The sequence below is a fragment of the Lethenteron reissneri genome, chromosome 51, assembly GCF_015708825.2.
Source record: "Lethenteron reissneri isolate LAM-NWPU_2019-01 chromosome 51, ASM1570882v1, whole genome shotgun sequence".
NCBI classification, from domain to species: Eukaryota; Metazoa; Chordata; class Hyperoartia; order Petromyzontiformes; family Petromyzontidae; genus Lethenteron; species Lethenteron reissneri.
Genome location: NC_083829.1, coordinates 8,061,490 through 8,074,239, shown reverse-complemented (window position 1 = coordinate 8,074,239; position 12,750 = coordinate 8,061,490). Strand labels below are relative to the sequence as shown.

The window sequence follows — 12,750 nt, the reverse complement described above, 5'->3', positions numbered from 1 at the left end:
TCTATTTAACATTGCTGTACATTGGTGCAGTCATTTTGGTTTCTCTGGCATTGCGGTTCTTGGCGAGTTTTGCTTTCGTACCTGGAACTAGGACGGTTGCCACCTCTTCCACAGAGCAAACCTAAAACTGTGCAGTTCAACATTGCCACCAAGATCTCGGTGGCAACCCAAGAGGGTGGGTGGGTTGGTGATTGGGTGCATGTGTAGTGGGTTCCACGGAGACTGGAGACGTCTTTAGAGGCAACACGGTTTATACTGGTAGGAACCACATGGTTCCACCAGCCCACGGGATTATTGTGTCCGTCCGTCGTGCATCCAAAAATGGGAGGGGTGGACCTGGGTAGGGAGGGGAGGGTGGGGAGGGGCTGAGTGGGGAAGGTGGGGGTTGGGAGGGGAGGGGCTGGGTGGGGAGGGGCTGGTCACCCCGTGGTGCCCTTATAAAACTCAACGTTTAACCTACTCACGCCGGCTTGTGCCTGCCCTCACGGGCATATTTGCGGAATACACCACGCCGCCGTTGACCCTGGCCATTGACGAGCAACCCAACGTTCCTACCAGCTCCCTCCGCAGGAATGTGTTTATAAACTACAAACATAACTCCTCTTAACTCCCACTATCGAGGTAGGTACAGCCTCCGGGCTAGCGCGCCCTCACACTGGGTCACCTGGCTCTCAAGCCCTCTGGCTATCTGTGCCCTAGGGGAGGCTGACTGACCCAACCCAGCCAAGGTACGGGTCCCGATCACTGGTCCACACTCGGCCCCAGCCCTTACAAGGACGTCGGGCTCGAGGTCCCAGGGTCCTAGCTAGGGAGGCTACTCTAACCCGACCCAGCCAAGGTAGGGTCCTCACCACTGGTCCGAGCTCGGCCCCAGCCCTGACAAGGACGTCGGGTCCCATGGTCCTGGCCTTGCTGGTCTTCGGTTCTTCGTCTTCAAAGCATTGACCCGAGCTGTCGGGGGCTCTCCGCACACGGTACCGCCCCCCTTTCTGGAACCTTCCAGGGGGCTCTGGAAGAACCCCCCCCAACCCCTCACCTGGGGTCGGGGGGGGGAACCCGGCCTCTCAACGGTCCAGCTCTCCCTGTCCTTCCCCAGCTCAGGGTGGCACCCCCTATGGGCCTGTGCCTGCAACTGCAGGTAAGTCGATACCGACGGTGTAAGATGTGCATTCCCGACGCTACACGCGAGTGAGAGGATCGGTCGGTTGGTCAATGAGTTGGCCGGAGGGGTGGGGGAATATTTCTCAAGTCAACCTTGGTCCATCAAGACTGAAGAATTGACTACAAAGGTTCAAACACTATGACATCACAGCTCGGAACAAATCAATTCCTGCCACCTGAGCAGATGTCAATTATCGAACTGCCTGGACAAACCCGGGACAGGTGGCAACAGCGTGTATGAAATCCGAGCCACTGACAACGCGGAACAGAACGTATTAAAGTCACGGAGATTGAAAAAAATAAAACGCGACGTCTCGGTCGCAACACAAGCGTCAGAAACGTCGTGTTCTCTTTTTAAAAAAATTATACCCACGTGACTTTACCGAAAGAACCAGAGTATGGATTCCTGCAGTCACGAAAGCTTCAAATCAAGAGATAACTTATACTGGTAGGAACCTCCTGGTTACACCAGCCCACAGAGGATTATTGTGTCCGTCCGTCGTGCAGGGAGGGGCTGAGTGGGGAGGGGTAGGGCTGGGTGGGGGGTGGGAGGGGTGGGGATGGGCTGGTCACCGTGGGGAGGGGCTGGTCACCCCGTGGTGCCCTTATAAAACTCAACGTTTAACCTACTCACGCCGGCTTGTGCCCGCCCTCACAGTCGGGCATATTTGCGGAATACACCACGCCGCCGTTGACCCTGGCCATTGACCGAGCAACCCAACGTTCCTACCAGCTCCCTCCGCAGGAATGTGTTTGTGTGTGTGAATGAGCACACTGGAGAGAAGCACTGTGCACCTTATGAGAGATTACTGTATACCGAGACAAATAGGATCGCGTCGATTGTGCAGCATGCCAGGAAGCTTTGGCCGGGGCACGCCGTGGCTGTTAATAGAATGGCAGCGTCGTGAGAGCTGGCCACGGACCGGGGAGGCCCTCGTCTCCAGCAGTGGATGGGTCACGACTTTTGAAATCTGAAGCTCGCAGAGCAGCCAACAACAACACCACGTGGGATGGAACTCAGTGTTCTCATGTGGGCGGTCACGTGACTCGCGTGTTCGATTCCGGATCGCTATCAACTCGAGTGCAAGCGAGTCTAAGGTTTAATCGATTCCCCCTGTCGAAGGGGACTGGCGCGCACTTGAATCGATTCGTGTGTTACCGCGCAGTAGGAGTCGATTCCTAACGCGGAAGTGTTCGTGTGTTTACGGGTCTTGGGGGGCTCCCACGTTCACTTCCTTACCGCCTCTACTGCCCTCATATCTTGATCTCCTGCTGCCCTCAACTCTCCATCTCCTGCTGCCCTCACCTCTCCATCTACTGCTGCCCTCAACTCTTCATCTCCTGCTGCCCTCTTCATCTCCTGCTGCCCTCAATCTCTTCATCTCCTGCTGCCCTCAACTCTTCATCTCCTGCTGCCCTCTTCATCTCCTGCTACCCTCAATCTCTTCATCTCCTGCTGCCCTCAACCTCCTCATCTCCTGCTGCCCTCTTCATCTCCTGCTGCCCTCAATCTCTTCATCTCCTGCTGCCCTCACCTCTTCATCTCCAGCTGCCCTCACCGCCTCCTCACCGATGTCCTTACGGTCACCCCTGACCACCTGATCATCTGATTACACATCCACCGTGTCTCTCCTCCTCACCACCTCGTCATGGGAGACGACGAGCAGCAGGGGAATGGGGGGCGAGAGGAAGCGACCCCTCGGCCCGGCGCCGCGGGCCCCACGACCGTCGGGACGTCGCCTCGGGTCGACGCGGGCTACGACGCCGAGTTGCTGCAGCAGATCCGGGAGCTCCTCAAGGATAAACAGAGGCCCGCTGAGCAGCTGAGGCCTACGGAACAGGTGAGTGAGGAGGAGGAGGTGAGGGAGGAGGTGAGGGAGGAGGAGGTGAGGGAGGAGGTGAGGGAGGAGGAGGTGAGGGAGGAGGAGGTGAGGGAGGAGGTGAGGGAGGAGGTGAGGGAGGAGGTGAGGGAGGAGGAGGAGGTGAGGGAGGAGGTGAGGGAGGAGGAGGAGGTGAGGGAGGAGGAGGAGGTGAGGGAGGAGGAGGAGGTGAGGGAGGAGGAGGAGGTGAGGGAGGAGGTGAGGGAGGAGGAGGAGGTGAGGGAGGAGGAGGAGGTGAGGGAGGAGGAGGAGGTGAGGGAGGAGGAGGAGGTGAGGGAGGAGGTGAGGGAGGAGGAGGAGGTGAGGGAGGAGGAGGAGGTGAGGGAGGAGGTGAGGGAGGAGGAGGAGGTGAGGAAGGAGGAGGAGGTGAGGGAGGAGGAGGAGGAGGGTTAGACGCTGTGGGGGGCTGTATCTCGAGATGATTTGGTTTGATCATAATGTCATTGGGACATTGTATACAGGAAGGCCACCCACAGATTCTTACTTGAAACCTGATTCCCACCACCACCACTACCCGGCTCAAACGAATTATCTCATCAAAACGCTATAGCACAGAGCTCATGGCATCTCTGACCAACACCACCTGGCCAGTGAATTGAGACATGTACATCGAGCCCTCAAGCTGTTTCTCCCACCATACAGAAACAGCCACTTGAAACTCCGATCAAAACTCTCACGTTGCCATGCATAGCAGGCGTGACCAAGAAGATCTCCAAAATTCTAAACAAACATAACATCCAGGTCCGATTCAGTACAGTGCATAAAATCCGTGATCTAATCCCATCTGTGAAAGATGTCATTCCTGACTTGCAATACCCTGGAGTCTACAAACTGAGTTGCAGCTGTGGTGATGTCCTTGGGGGCCGTCCATAAATGACGTCACGCACCTGGGGTTGGGGTGGGGGTCAGACATTTGTGACGATGTGTGACGAGGGGGGGGGGGGGTTCGAGAAATGTGACGTCACATCAAAATGCGCAACTTTAAATAAATATAGACAACACGTTCTACTTAATAAAATAGACTTTTTAATAAATGTTTTCTCCTACAACATCAGAGTGCAGCGCCACATTAAATACGCACTACAATGACAATAGTTTAAAGCGATTTGAAGCATGTTTTAGTTTATTTGGGGGGGGGGGCAGAGCTTTGTGACGTCATGTTTGAGGGGGGGGTGGGTCTGACTTTTTGTGACGCCGTGTGACTAGGGGTGGGGGGGGGGTCAAAAATCGTTCAAAATCGCGTGACGTCATTTATGGCACCAGGGGCCGACACCTGCCTGGCTTTAGGAAGATGTTTAGCGCGCTTCTGCGTTGGCAGCAGCTCACAACTCGTCCCGTGTCAACATCGTTGCGGCTCTAAATGGGATGTAGCGGCACTGATTTGTTCATATTGCTTCGTGCGTGGTACGACCCCGGTTTGCCGTCACTGCCAGCAATCCGTAGCCGCCCTAATCGGGGTCTAGAGAGCAGCAGCAGCAGCGCCTGTTGCTAAAGCAGGCAAACGCACAGCTGTCAACCCCTTATCAGTGCTGCCTACCTTACTGCAGGCCAATTCAGACCTCATTGGTCACCCCGTGCCCCTTACAGATCTCTACGTGCATCCTACAAAGCCCCATCACAAGGGCGAAAACAAACAGACGATGCATTCTTTGCCCAAGTATTGAAACGGCCGTACGCTGTATGGACCTGAACTAAATTTCTCTGTACAAGAATACGGGGTAAACCGTATGGGTTGACATCTATGCTATATCTAGCTATCTCTATGGGTCTCTATGGATCTCTGTGGGTCTCTGTGGATCTCTATGGGTCTCTATGTATCTCTGTGGGTCTATATGGGTCTCTATGTATCGCTGTGGGTCTATATGGGTCTCTATGTATCGCTGTAGGTCTATATGGGTCTCTATGTATCTGTGGGTCTCTGGATCTCTATGGGTCTCTATGTATCTGTGGGTCTCTGGATCTCTATGGGTCTCTATGTATCTCTGTGGGTCTATATGGGTCTCTATGTATCGATGTGGGTCTATATGGGTCTCTATGTATCGCTTTGGGTCTATATGGGTCTCTATGGATGTCTATGGGTCTCTATCTATAATACTACCTGTCAACCCCTTATCAGTGCTGCCTACCTTATTGCAGACCAATTCAGAGCTTAGCGGTCACCCCGTGGTGCCCTTGACAAATCTCAACGCTCATCATACAAATTTCCATCACAAGGGAGAATCACAAACAAATAGACAAACACATTTTTGAAACGACTGTACGCCGTATGGACCTGCAAACTCAATTTCCCTGCACGAGAATGCGCCCCGAGCCGCACGGGTTGACGGATCTGCAAATCGCCACCGTGGCGCTGACGGTAGCGACGTGCTCCGCAGTCTGTGCCCACGCGCGGCCTCGTGCCAAAGAATGCGAGACATTTCACCCTCGGTGCAAAAGAGGTCCCCTGTATGATGTGTGTTGGGATGTGTGTTGGGGTGTGTGATGCGTGATGGTGTGTGTTGTGGTGTGTAAGGGTGTGTTGGTGTGTGCTTGCGTTTGTGATGTGTGTTGTGGTGTGTTGGGGTGTGTATGGGGTGTGTGTTGGGGTGTGTATGGTGTGTGTTGTGGTGTGTGTTGGGGTGTGTGATGTGTGTTGGTGTGTGTGATGCGTGATGGTGTGTGTTGTGGTGTGTTGGGGTGTGTAGGGGTGTGTTGGTGTGTATGATGTGTGATGGGGTGTGTGGTGTGTGTTGTGGTGTTTGGGGTGTGTTGGTGTATATGATGTGTGTTGGGGTGTGTATGGTGTGTGTTGAGGTTTGTGATGTGTGTTGGTGTGTGTGATGTGTGTGATGGGGTGTGTAGTGTGTGTTGGTGTTTGGGGTGTGTGTTGGGGTGTGTGTCAGTGTGTATATGGAATATACGACGTGTGTGTGCGTGCGTTAGTATGGTATGTGTGTGCACAGGATGCTTCAGAGCCCGGAGGCACGTTTATTGTGGTGTTCTTGCAAATTCTTCGAAGTGTTCACATTTTTTGAAGGACCCGTATTGTGAGTTATTGTGTATGGTGTGTATGTATGACGTGTGTTAGTGTGGTGTGTATGTATTTTGTATGGTGTGGTGTGTATATGTAGTTTGTATGGTGTGTATGTATGACGTGTGTTAGTGTGGTGTGTATGGTGTGTTAGTGTGGTGTGTATGTAGTTTGTATGGTGTGTGTATGTAGTTTGTATGGTGTGTGTGTAGTTTGTATGGTGTGTGTGTGTGTAGTTTGTATGGTGTGTGTGTAGTTTGTATGGTGTGTGTGTGTAGTTTGTATGGTGTGGTTGTAGTTTGTATGGTGTGTGTGTAGTTTGTATGGTGTGTGTGTAGTTTGTATGGTGTGTATGTGTAGTTTGTATGGTGTGTGTGTGTGTGGAGCATTAGTGTGCAAATCCGAGTTCGATTCCTGCTCACGGCCCACATCAGTGACGATTATCTGAACTGGTCCTGGGCCTCCCCTAAGTGGACTCGGCCTAAAATGATTACCTGGTGCGGTGTGTAAAAACATCGCCACTGGGGAGACAAAGGCGACCGGGCGTGGTGCTGGCCACCCACCCCCTCGTATCCCGCTCTGGCCTTCATAGGCGCTCGCTAACAGCACTTGCCCCAACAGTCTGTTAAGGCTATACAAGGCATCTTTGTCTTTTTGTGTACGTGTATATATCACATGTGTTGGGTTGTTTGGTATGTTGGCAGTTATTCCGAATATCATATTTGCTCCTGGGGCTCCCGTAGGTCGACTCAGCCTTAAAACATCGGCACTCGGGAGACATTCGGTCGGGCGTGGTGCTGGTCACCCCGTGCGCCACGCCGGCCTTGCCCCCCGAATTCTGCTAAAGGCTACGCGGGGGATCTTTGTCTCTCTGTGCCCGTGTTGTTCGGCCCCTCGTGCAGGAGGATGAGCTCAAGGCGTACAAGACCAAGCTGGCGGCGGCGCAGGGCAACGCGGATCGGCTGGACGAGCGGTGAGTGCCTCGCAGAGGTCGCAACCGGGTACCCGATACCCGTACCCTACCCGATACCCGGCTACCCGTGCCCGGCCGGGTACGGGTACCCGTTTGCGACCCTGGTGCGGCCGGGTACGGGTACGGGTAGGCCGTGAGTCACTGGTGAGTCACCATTTGTCACTCATTTTCCAACGTCTTGTCTCCTCTCACAATTCAAGTTCCTAGAATCAACCCACCCGCGCCTGCAACATGGCTTCATCCCAGAGGTCGCAATCGGGTACCCGTAACCTACCCGATACCCGGCCGGGTACGGGTAGCCGGGTATCGGGTAGGGTACGGGTACCCGTTTGCGACCCTAGTGCGGCCGGGTACGGGTACGGGTAAGGAATCAAAACCCGTTTGCGACCTCTGGTGCCTCGTGCAGCGGGGGCGGTCGCAGTGGTGCCGCGGTAGGCGGGTTCCTCATATCGCAGTCGTAGTTTCTCGGCCTCGTCGATTACAGCCGGTGGAATTCTGGCCGAGCGTCGGCGCCATATTCACAGTCCTGGCTCGGCTTGGGCTCGGCTCCCACGAATCCTGATAGCGCGTTTGCGACAGTGCGCAGAGATGTCTTGCCTGAGTCAAGCTGCGACTGAGCGTGCGGCCCTCTGAGGGTTTCGTGTCGTCATTCTCTCGCTCTGGTCACCGAGAGTGGTCTCACTGAGCCAGGCGTCCTTCGTGATACAAGGTCAGACGGTCGGTGAACTCGGCAGATCTTTATCTAAAGACACAGCCGGTCGCCCTGTTTGGCCTTCTTCGGTGCATTGCAGTCTCTTAATACCACTATTACATTATCTTGAGTCTGCATCTTCATTCAGGCAGCGGGGATTCCGTGTCGCCACTGTCGCTCACGCTTAGTCGTAGGTGGGCCAGCAGTCACACTCGACATTCGTGCCCTAGGTGGACTCGGCCTTAAATGCGTGTACCTAGTATCGTGTGTAAACATCAGCACTAGGGAGACGAAGGCAGTTGCGCTGTAGCGCCGGTCTTCAGAGGTGCTCGCTTGCAGCGCTTGCCCCAGCAGCCCCTTTGACGACACCGGGGGTGCGGGGGGGGGATCTTTGTCTTCATGTGCTTAGAGCAAAGTTGCTGGAGAGGAAGTTCCAGGAGGAGAGGAGGAGGCACGAGGCGGAGGAGCAGGCCATGACGATGGAGATCAACAAGCTCCGCAATGCGAGCGTCGCCGACAAGTGAGCCCGGCGGCAACCGCTCCGGAGCGTTCCTTGTGCTGAACCAATTCTGCTGAAATCATTGACACATTGACTCCCACAAGGCTGTGGGGGGCCGGTGGGATGCCCTCTGATGACACTTTTTCAGGAGGGCCCTGCCAGGTTTTCACAGGAGGAGGCGATGCTCGCCGTGTGTATTCCAATCGAGTAAATTTTGCAGTGTAATTTTTGAAGGTCGGCAAATTGGGATCGTGACGCCGCATGCAGCGGCCTGCTCTTGCGAATGCCGTCACGGGATGTTTTACGTCCACGGGGAATCTGACGGCGAGTCGTATTTTTAAATCCTTTATATTAAGTTCGCTTGCTTGCTTAGGACCGTGCAAATCTTTCGGTCGTTTTTTTAACCCACTTCCCGTGATCCAATCGAGCTGACATTTTGCACACAGACTCGTTGTGCGTGACAATGCATTTTCGTGAAAAAAAATTTGCTAAATTTTACACTGTTTAGGGAAATTTTTAAAATATTTATTTACCAATTGTTTAATGCTGCCAGACAAGCATCTGACCCATAGGTGGCAGCCATCTCAAGCCAGAGGACGAGAGGACTCTAGCCGCCCCGATGCCACGCATATAAAGGATTTATAGTGAAAAACTTTGTTTTTACGGGTTAATTTTTTATGGTCGATACCCCCACGGCGCTATGTGGAGAGACGGCTATGGGAGGGAGCCGTGCTGTCTGCTCATTTTGGTACGGAGCAGTTTGGATATCGATTCAAAGGAGTGGATGAAGATGACGCTGGATGTGCGTAGGGACAGCCCATTTCCCACTCCCTCCACCCCACCGGCCTCCAACCCCCTACCCCCCCCCCCTCCCCAGTAGCCATGACAATGGCAGCACTGTTCTCAGCACGTCACAGACGACGTTCGGAAACTTAACGAAAGGGAGCTCCTAATCTACCGCGTTTCCACTGCCCGAGGATTAGCTTCTCACGTTTTTACAAATTCACGTTTTCGGTGACCACCGTGACCTCCGAGCGGTGGCAGATCCAACGTGTGCGGGTGCGGCGTAGACGATGGCCCCGCTTCCCCACCGCCCCTCCCGAATGTCGGTGTTTTGGTTGTGTGTTTTGTTATTGTCTGGCCCTATTTAAAAAGCCTGACGCCAAGTTTCGCTAGCATTCGAGCCAGAATCGCCGCCTCGATCGTCGTCGATGCAATGCTCACATCGAGTTTCTCGCACCGTGCAGAAAGAAAATCCAAGAGATTGAGGCGGCCTACAAGAGGAAAATGGAAGCCAAGCCTGAAGGTTCCCAGGTGAGAAGGGGGGGGGGGTGTTTGTGGTGGAAGGGAAGGCAAAGCTTTGGAGCAATTGCCCAGAAATATTATCAATGCAGCCAGAATTAATACATTTACGCTTGAGAAAAAGACAAATTATTCCCAGGTAGCCCGGGCCAAATGGTCAAGGCACAGCCCTGCAATTGTTCACGCCACACTTCCGGCAGAAGTGCCTCCCCCCCCCGCTCGCTCCCGAGGGTATTTGGCCTACTCTTCCATGCTTTCCAGGCGTCTTGGAGGATGTGGGAGAAGGCACACTTGACCCCCGCTTCACGCCACGTCGAAGCGGTAGGCCCCTTGGCCAGGGGCCGTATGAGACGGGAGGTTGCGGGGCACATCCGCCCCACAGGCCGAAGGCTCCCCACAGCCGGCGTAGTTGGTGGTGCCAGTGTCGGTCGCGAGTGGTGGCCAGCGCGCAGTTCTCTACCGGTAGAACGTCCTGCACCGGCGTTGATACCCACGCGGTCCCCCCCCCTGCCCCCCCCCCCCCTCCTCCACAGTACGAGGAGGAGCTGAAGGATGCCGAGCAGGCCCTGGTGGCCAAGCAGGAGCACATCGACAAGCTGAAGGAGGAGTTGGAGACCCAGCACTCGAAGGTGCAAAATGTCGTCGCCCTGCGTGAAAAGGTACAAGTTCCCCGTATCCCCCCATCGGCCCCACCATCGCCACCCCCACGGGCCCGGCCATCACCTCCCCCACGGGCCCCCCACAGTCACCCAATTTTGTATGCGTGGACGTGTGCGAGTGAGTGTGTGTGGAGAGCGGTGGCACAGTGGCTAGCGCACTGCGACACAAACTTGGCGAGACCCGAATTTGATTCCCGCCCACGGCAAAGATCAGTCTGCGTGGAGCCCGTGTGAGTGTTTAGGCTACAACAGCTTGATCTGTGTGTGTGTGCATGCGTGTGCGTTACGCTAATATAAATATAACTTGTGTTGATATTGTGTGTATGTTGAACTTCTTTTGCACCGGACATAGGCAACTGCGCTAATTGGAGGTGCGGAATGTTACACCCATCACGTAAGAAAACATCTCGGAGTGCAGCTCTTTAGCCACGGAGAGCCCCTAAATATACCAATTTTTCTGCTCGTTTTCCAAAGAAAGCCTCGCTGAGTCTCATGACGCTTTTTCAGGACACAGTATGTGTGTGTTTTCTAATTGTCGTATTCACAGCGATTTTTACAACTTGCCAAATTTGCACCACGACGCCAACGCACATTTGCCTACTTTTCTTCGAATGACGTCACAGATAATAACCATTGCCGGATTGGAACCACGAACCCCTGCAACAAGCGACGAACGCGTTGTTCCTCCCGTCCCACGTCACCGCCCCCTCCCCCCCCCGTGGGCATCTCCCCCCTGCCCACCCGCGTCCTCGCTCTGCTGCAGGTGCACGAGCTGCAGGAGGACCTGAACGCGCACGAGCGGGCCCTGGCCGCGAAGGATCAGGAGAATCGGCAGCTGCTCTCGCAGCTGGAGTTGGCACGCACCGAGATCGGGCGTTTCAAGAACTCGTCTTCGATTCCCGTGCCCAGCACGCAGTACCAGTGCCCCATCTGCAACTACTGCGCGCCGGACTATGACACCCTCGAAATCCACGTGCAGGGATGCATCACATGAGCGCCTCATGCCCAGTGGTGGTGGTGGTGGCGGCAGCGGCCGTAGTGGAAGTATTTTGACCCCAACTCACAGCAATTTGGACCCCGGTGGATCCAGAATACGATGCTTTGTTTTTTGACCCCGGGTTTGATTTATGTTTTTGGTAATGTGACTCCCACCACACTGTGGGGAAATAATACCCTTCCGCTTCCCGGGGGTTGGCGATACTTTATAGGATTTGGACGCCAAGGGGTGCAAATACTATTAGTTAGTGTCAGGGTCAGAATTACGGTGAGAGTTCTAGCCGGTCCCCTAGCTTGCCCCCTCCCCTGGAATCTGAATTAGGCTGTGGGGTTAAACTACCACAGGGGGTAGAGTTCAAATAATATATCAAAATCTTACCCAGGGTCAGAAGTCCATGGGGATCGAAGTACTATCTCCCACCGGGCTGCCAGTCATGGCGCGCGCATGTGTACGTGTGTGGTGTGTGTGCGCGTGTGCGTGTGTGTGCGTGTGAGTGTGTGCGTGCGTGTGAGTGCATGCGTGCGTGCGTGTGCGTGCGTGTGTGCGAGCGTGTGTGCGTGTGAGTACGTGTCCGTGCCGTTTTGTACGCCGGTCGACACGGGTTGCTGCTCGTACGCATAACTCACCATCACCGCCACCGCAGCCTCCATTGCCGCCAGGCGTTGCGGCGGAGTGCTTGGCGGGGTTTGAGGTCGTCGTGTGATTTGCGTCGCCCACTCGTTGCTTAAGATGAATAGTTACGCATTTGTTTTACGCGTCCCAATCGTTCGCGCTCTCGATTCGCATAAGTGACTTTGGCAGCGTTGCAGTTGAAGCTCGTAGGGGTGGTGAACGTGATTGTTTCAAGTGAGAGGGAATGGTTTAAAAAAATAAAATGTTTTAATGGGGCAATAGAATCAAACTAAATGAACGGCCGTTCAACGAAGTGGCTTATCGCGTGAAATTTTACAGCAGGCGAATACTCTAAACGCATGTTTCTAAATGTGAAGGGGGAAAATCCGGAAGACGAGAAAAATCCACGTGACCACAGGGAGAACATGCAAACTGACGAGGTGCAAACCACAAATGAGTGTCGCCGTTCAAATGAGATGGGAGTAGGACAGCCAAAACAAGACGACCAAGACCGGCCGTTGAGATGGTACGAGAGAATCCAGCCTCGATTCGGAGTCGCTGGGTGGAGGGGGATGGTGGTGTGGTGATCGGTGCATGCCGAGTCTGCACCGTGATGCGTGCGGTCGACGTGACCAGCCGCCACTGCGTACACGTACCGCACTCTTCGTAACGTGCGACTCGGTGCGGGGTGGGAGCGGCTTCACCGACTTCACCTGAGCTCCGTTTTAGTTCCGTCCGATCGCGTGGCCCAAACCCGAACCACCCGGTACGTGCCGGGGTCTCAACCGATCTCGGAAAGCCAATCAAGGGTGGAACCTGGCCAATGCTTGGAAGGGCGACGGCCGCGTGCAAACAGGCGGTCAAAGGTCGCTGCGGGGCAGTGCGCCAAAGCCCGTTGTTGCGCAGTACAGGCGTGCCTTGCGACCAATTTGTTCGCAAAACGGGCAAAAAGTTTGCTTAGCGAGT

General features: G+C 54.6%; 1 protein-coding gene across 1 annotated transcript; it reads left to right on the top strand.

Annotated features, from left to right (window-relative positions):
* The first annotated feature begins 2,510 nt into the window (after nt 1–2,510).
* On the top strand, nt 2,511–11,625 carry LOC133355480 (NF-kappa-B essential modulator-like). Its single transcript, XM_061572797.1, has 6 exons — nt 2,511–3,002; nt 6,954–7,024; nt 8,125–8,235; nt 9,462–9,528; nt 10,050–10,175; nt 10,939–11,625. Exons 1-6 carry the CDS (start codon nt 2,811–2,813, stop codon nt 11,167–11,169), a joined length of 798 nt encoding a protein of 265 aa, XP_061428781.1. The 5' UTR covers nt 2,511–2,810; the 3' UTR covers nt 11,170–11,625.
* The last annotated feature ends 1,125 nt before the right edge of the window (nt 11,626–12,750 follow it).

What these genes read in the sequence shown, in the direction of transcription:
- LOC133355480 (XM_061572797.1), top strand. Translation starts at nt 2,811, where the DNA reads ATGGGAGACGACGAGCAGCAGGGGAATGGGGGGCGAGAGGAAGCGACC. An exon ending in AGCTGAGGCCTACGGAACAG is followed by an intron (nt 3,003 to 6,953) that starts GTGAGTGAGGAG and finishes CCCCTCGTGCAG; the next exon opens with GAGGATGAGCTCAAGGCGTA. An exon ending in CCAAGCCTGAAGGTTCCCAG is followed by an intron (nt 9,529 to 10,049) that starts GTGAGAAGGGGG and finishes CCTCCTCCACAG; the next exon opens with TACGAGGAGGAGCTGAAGGA.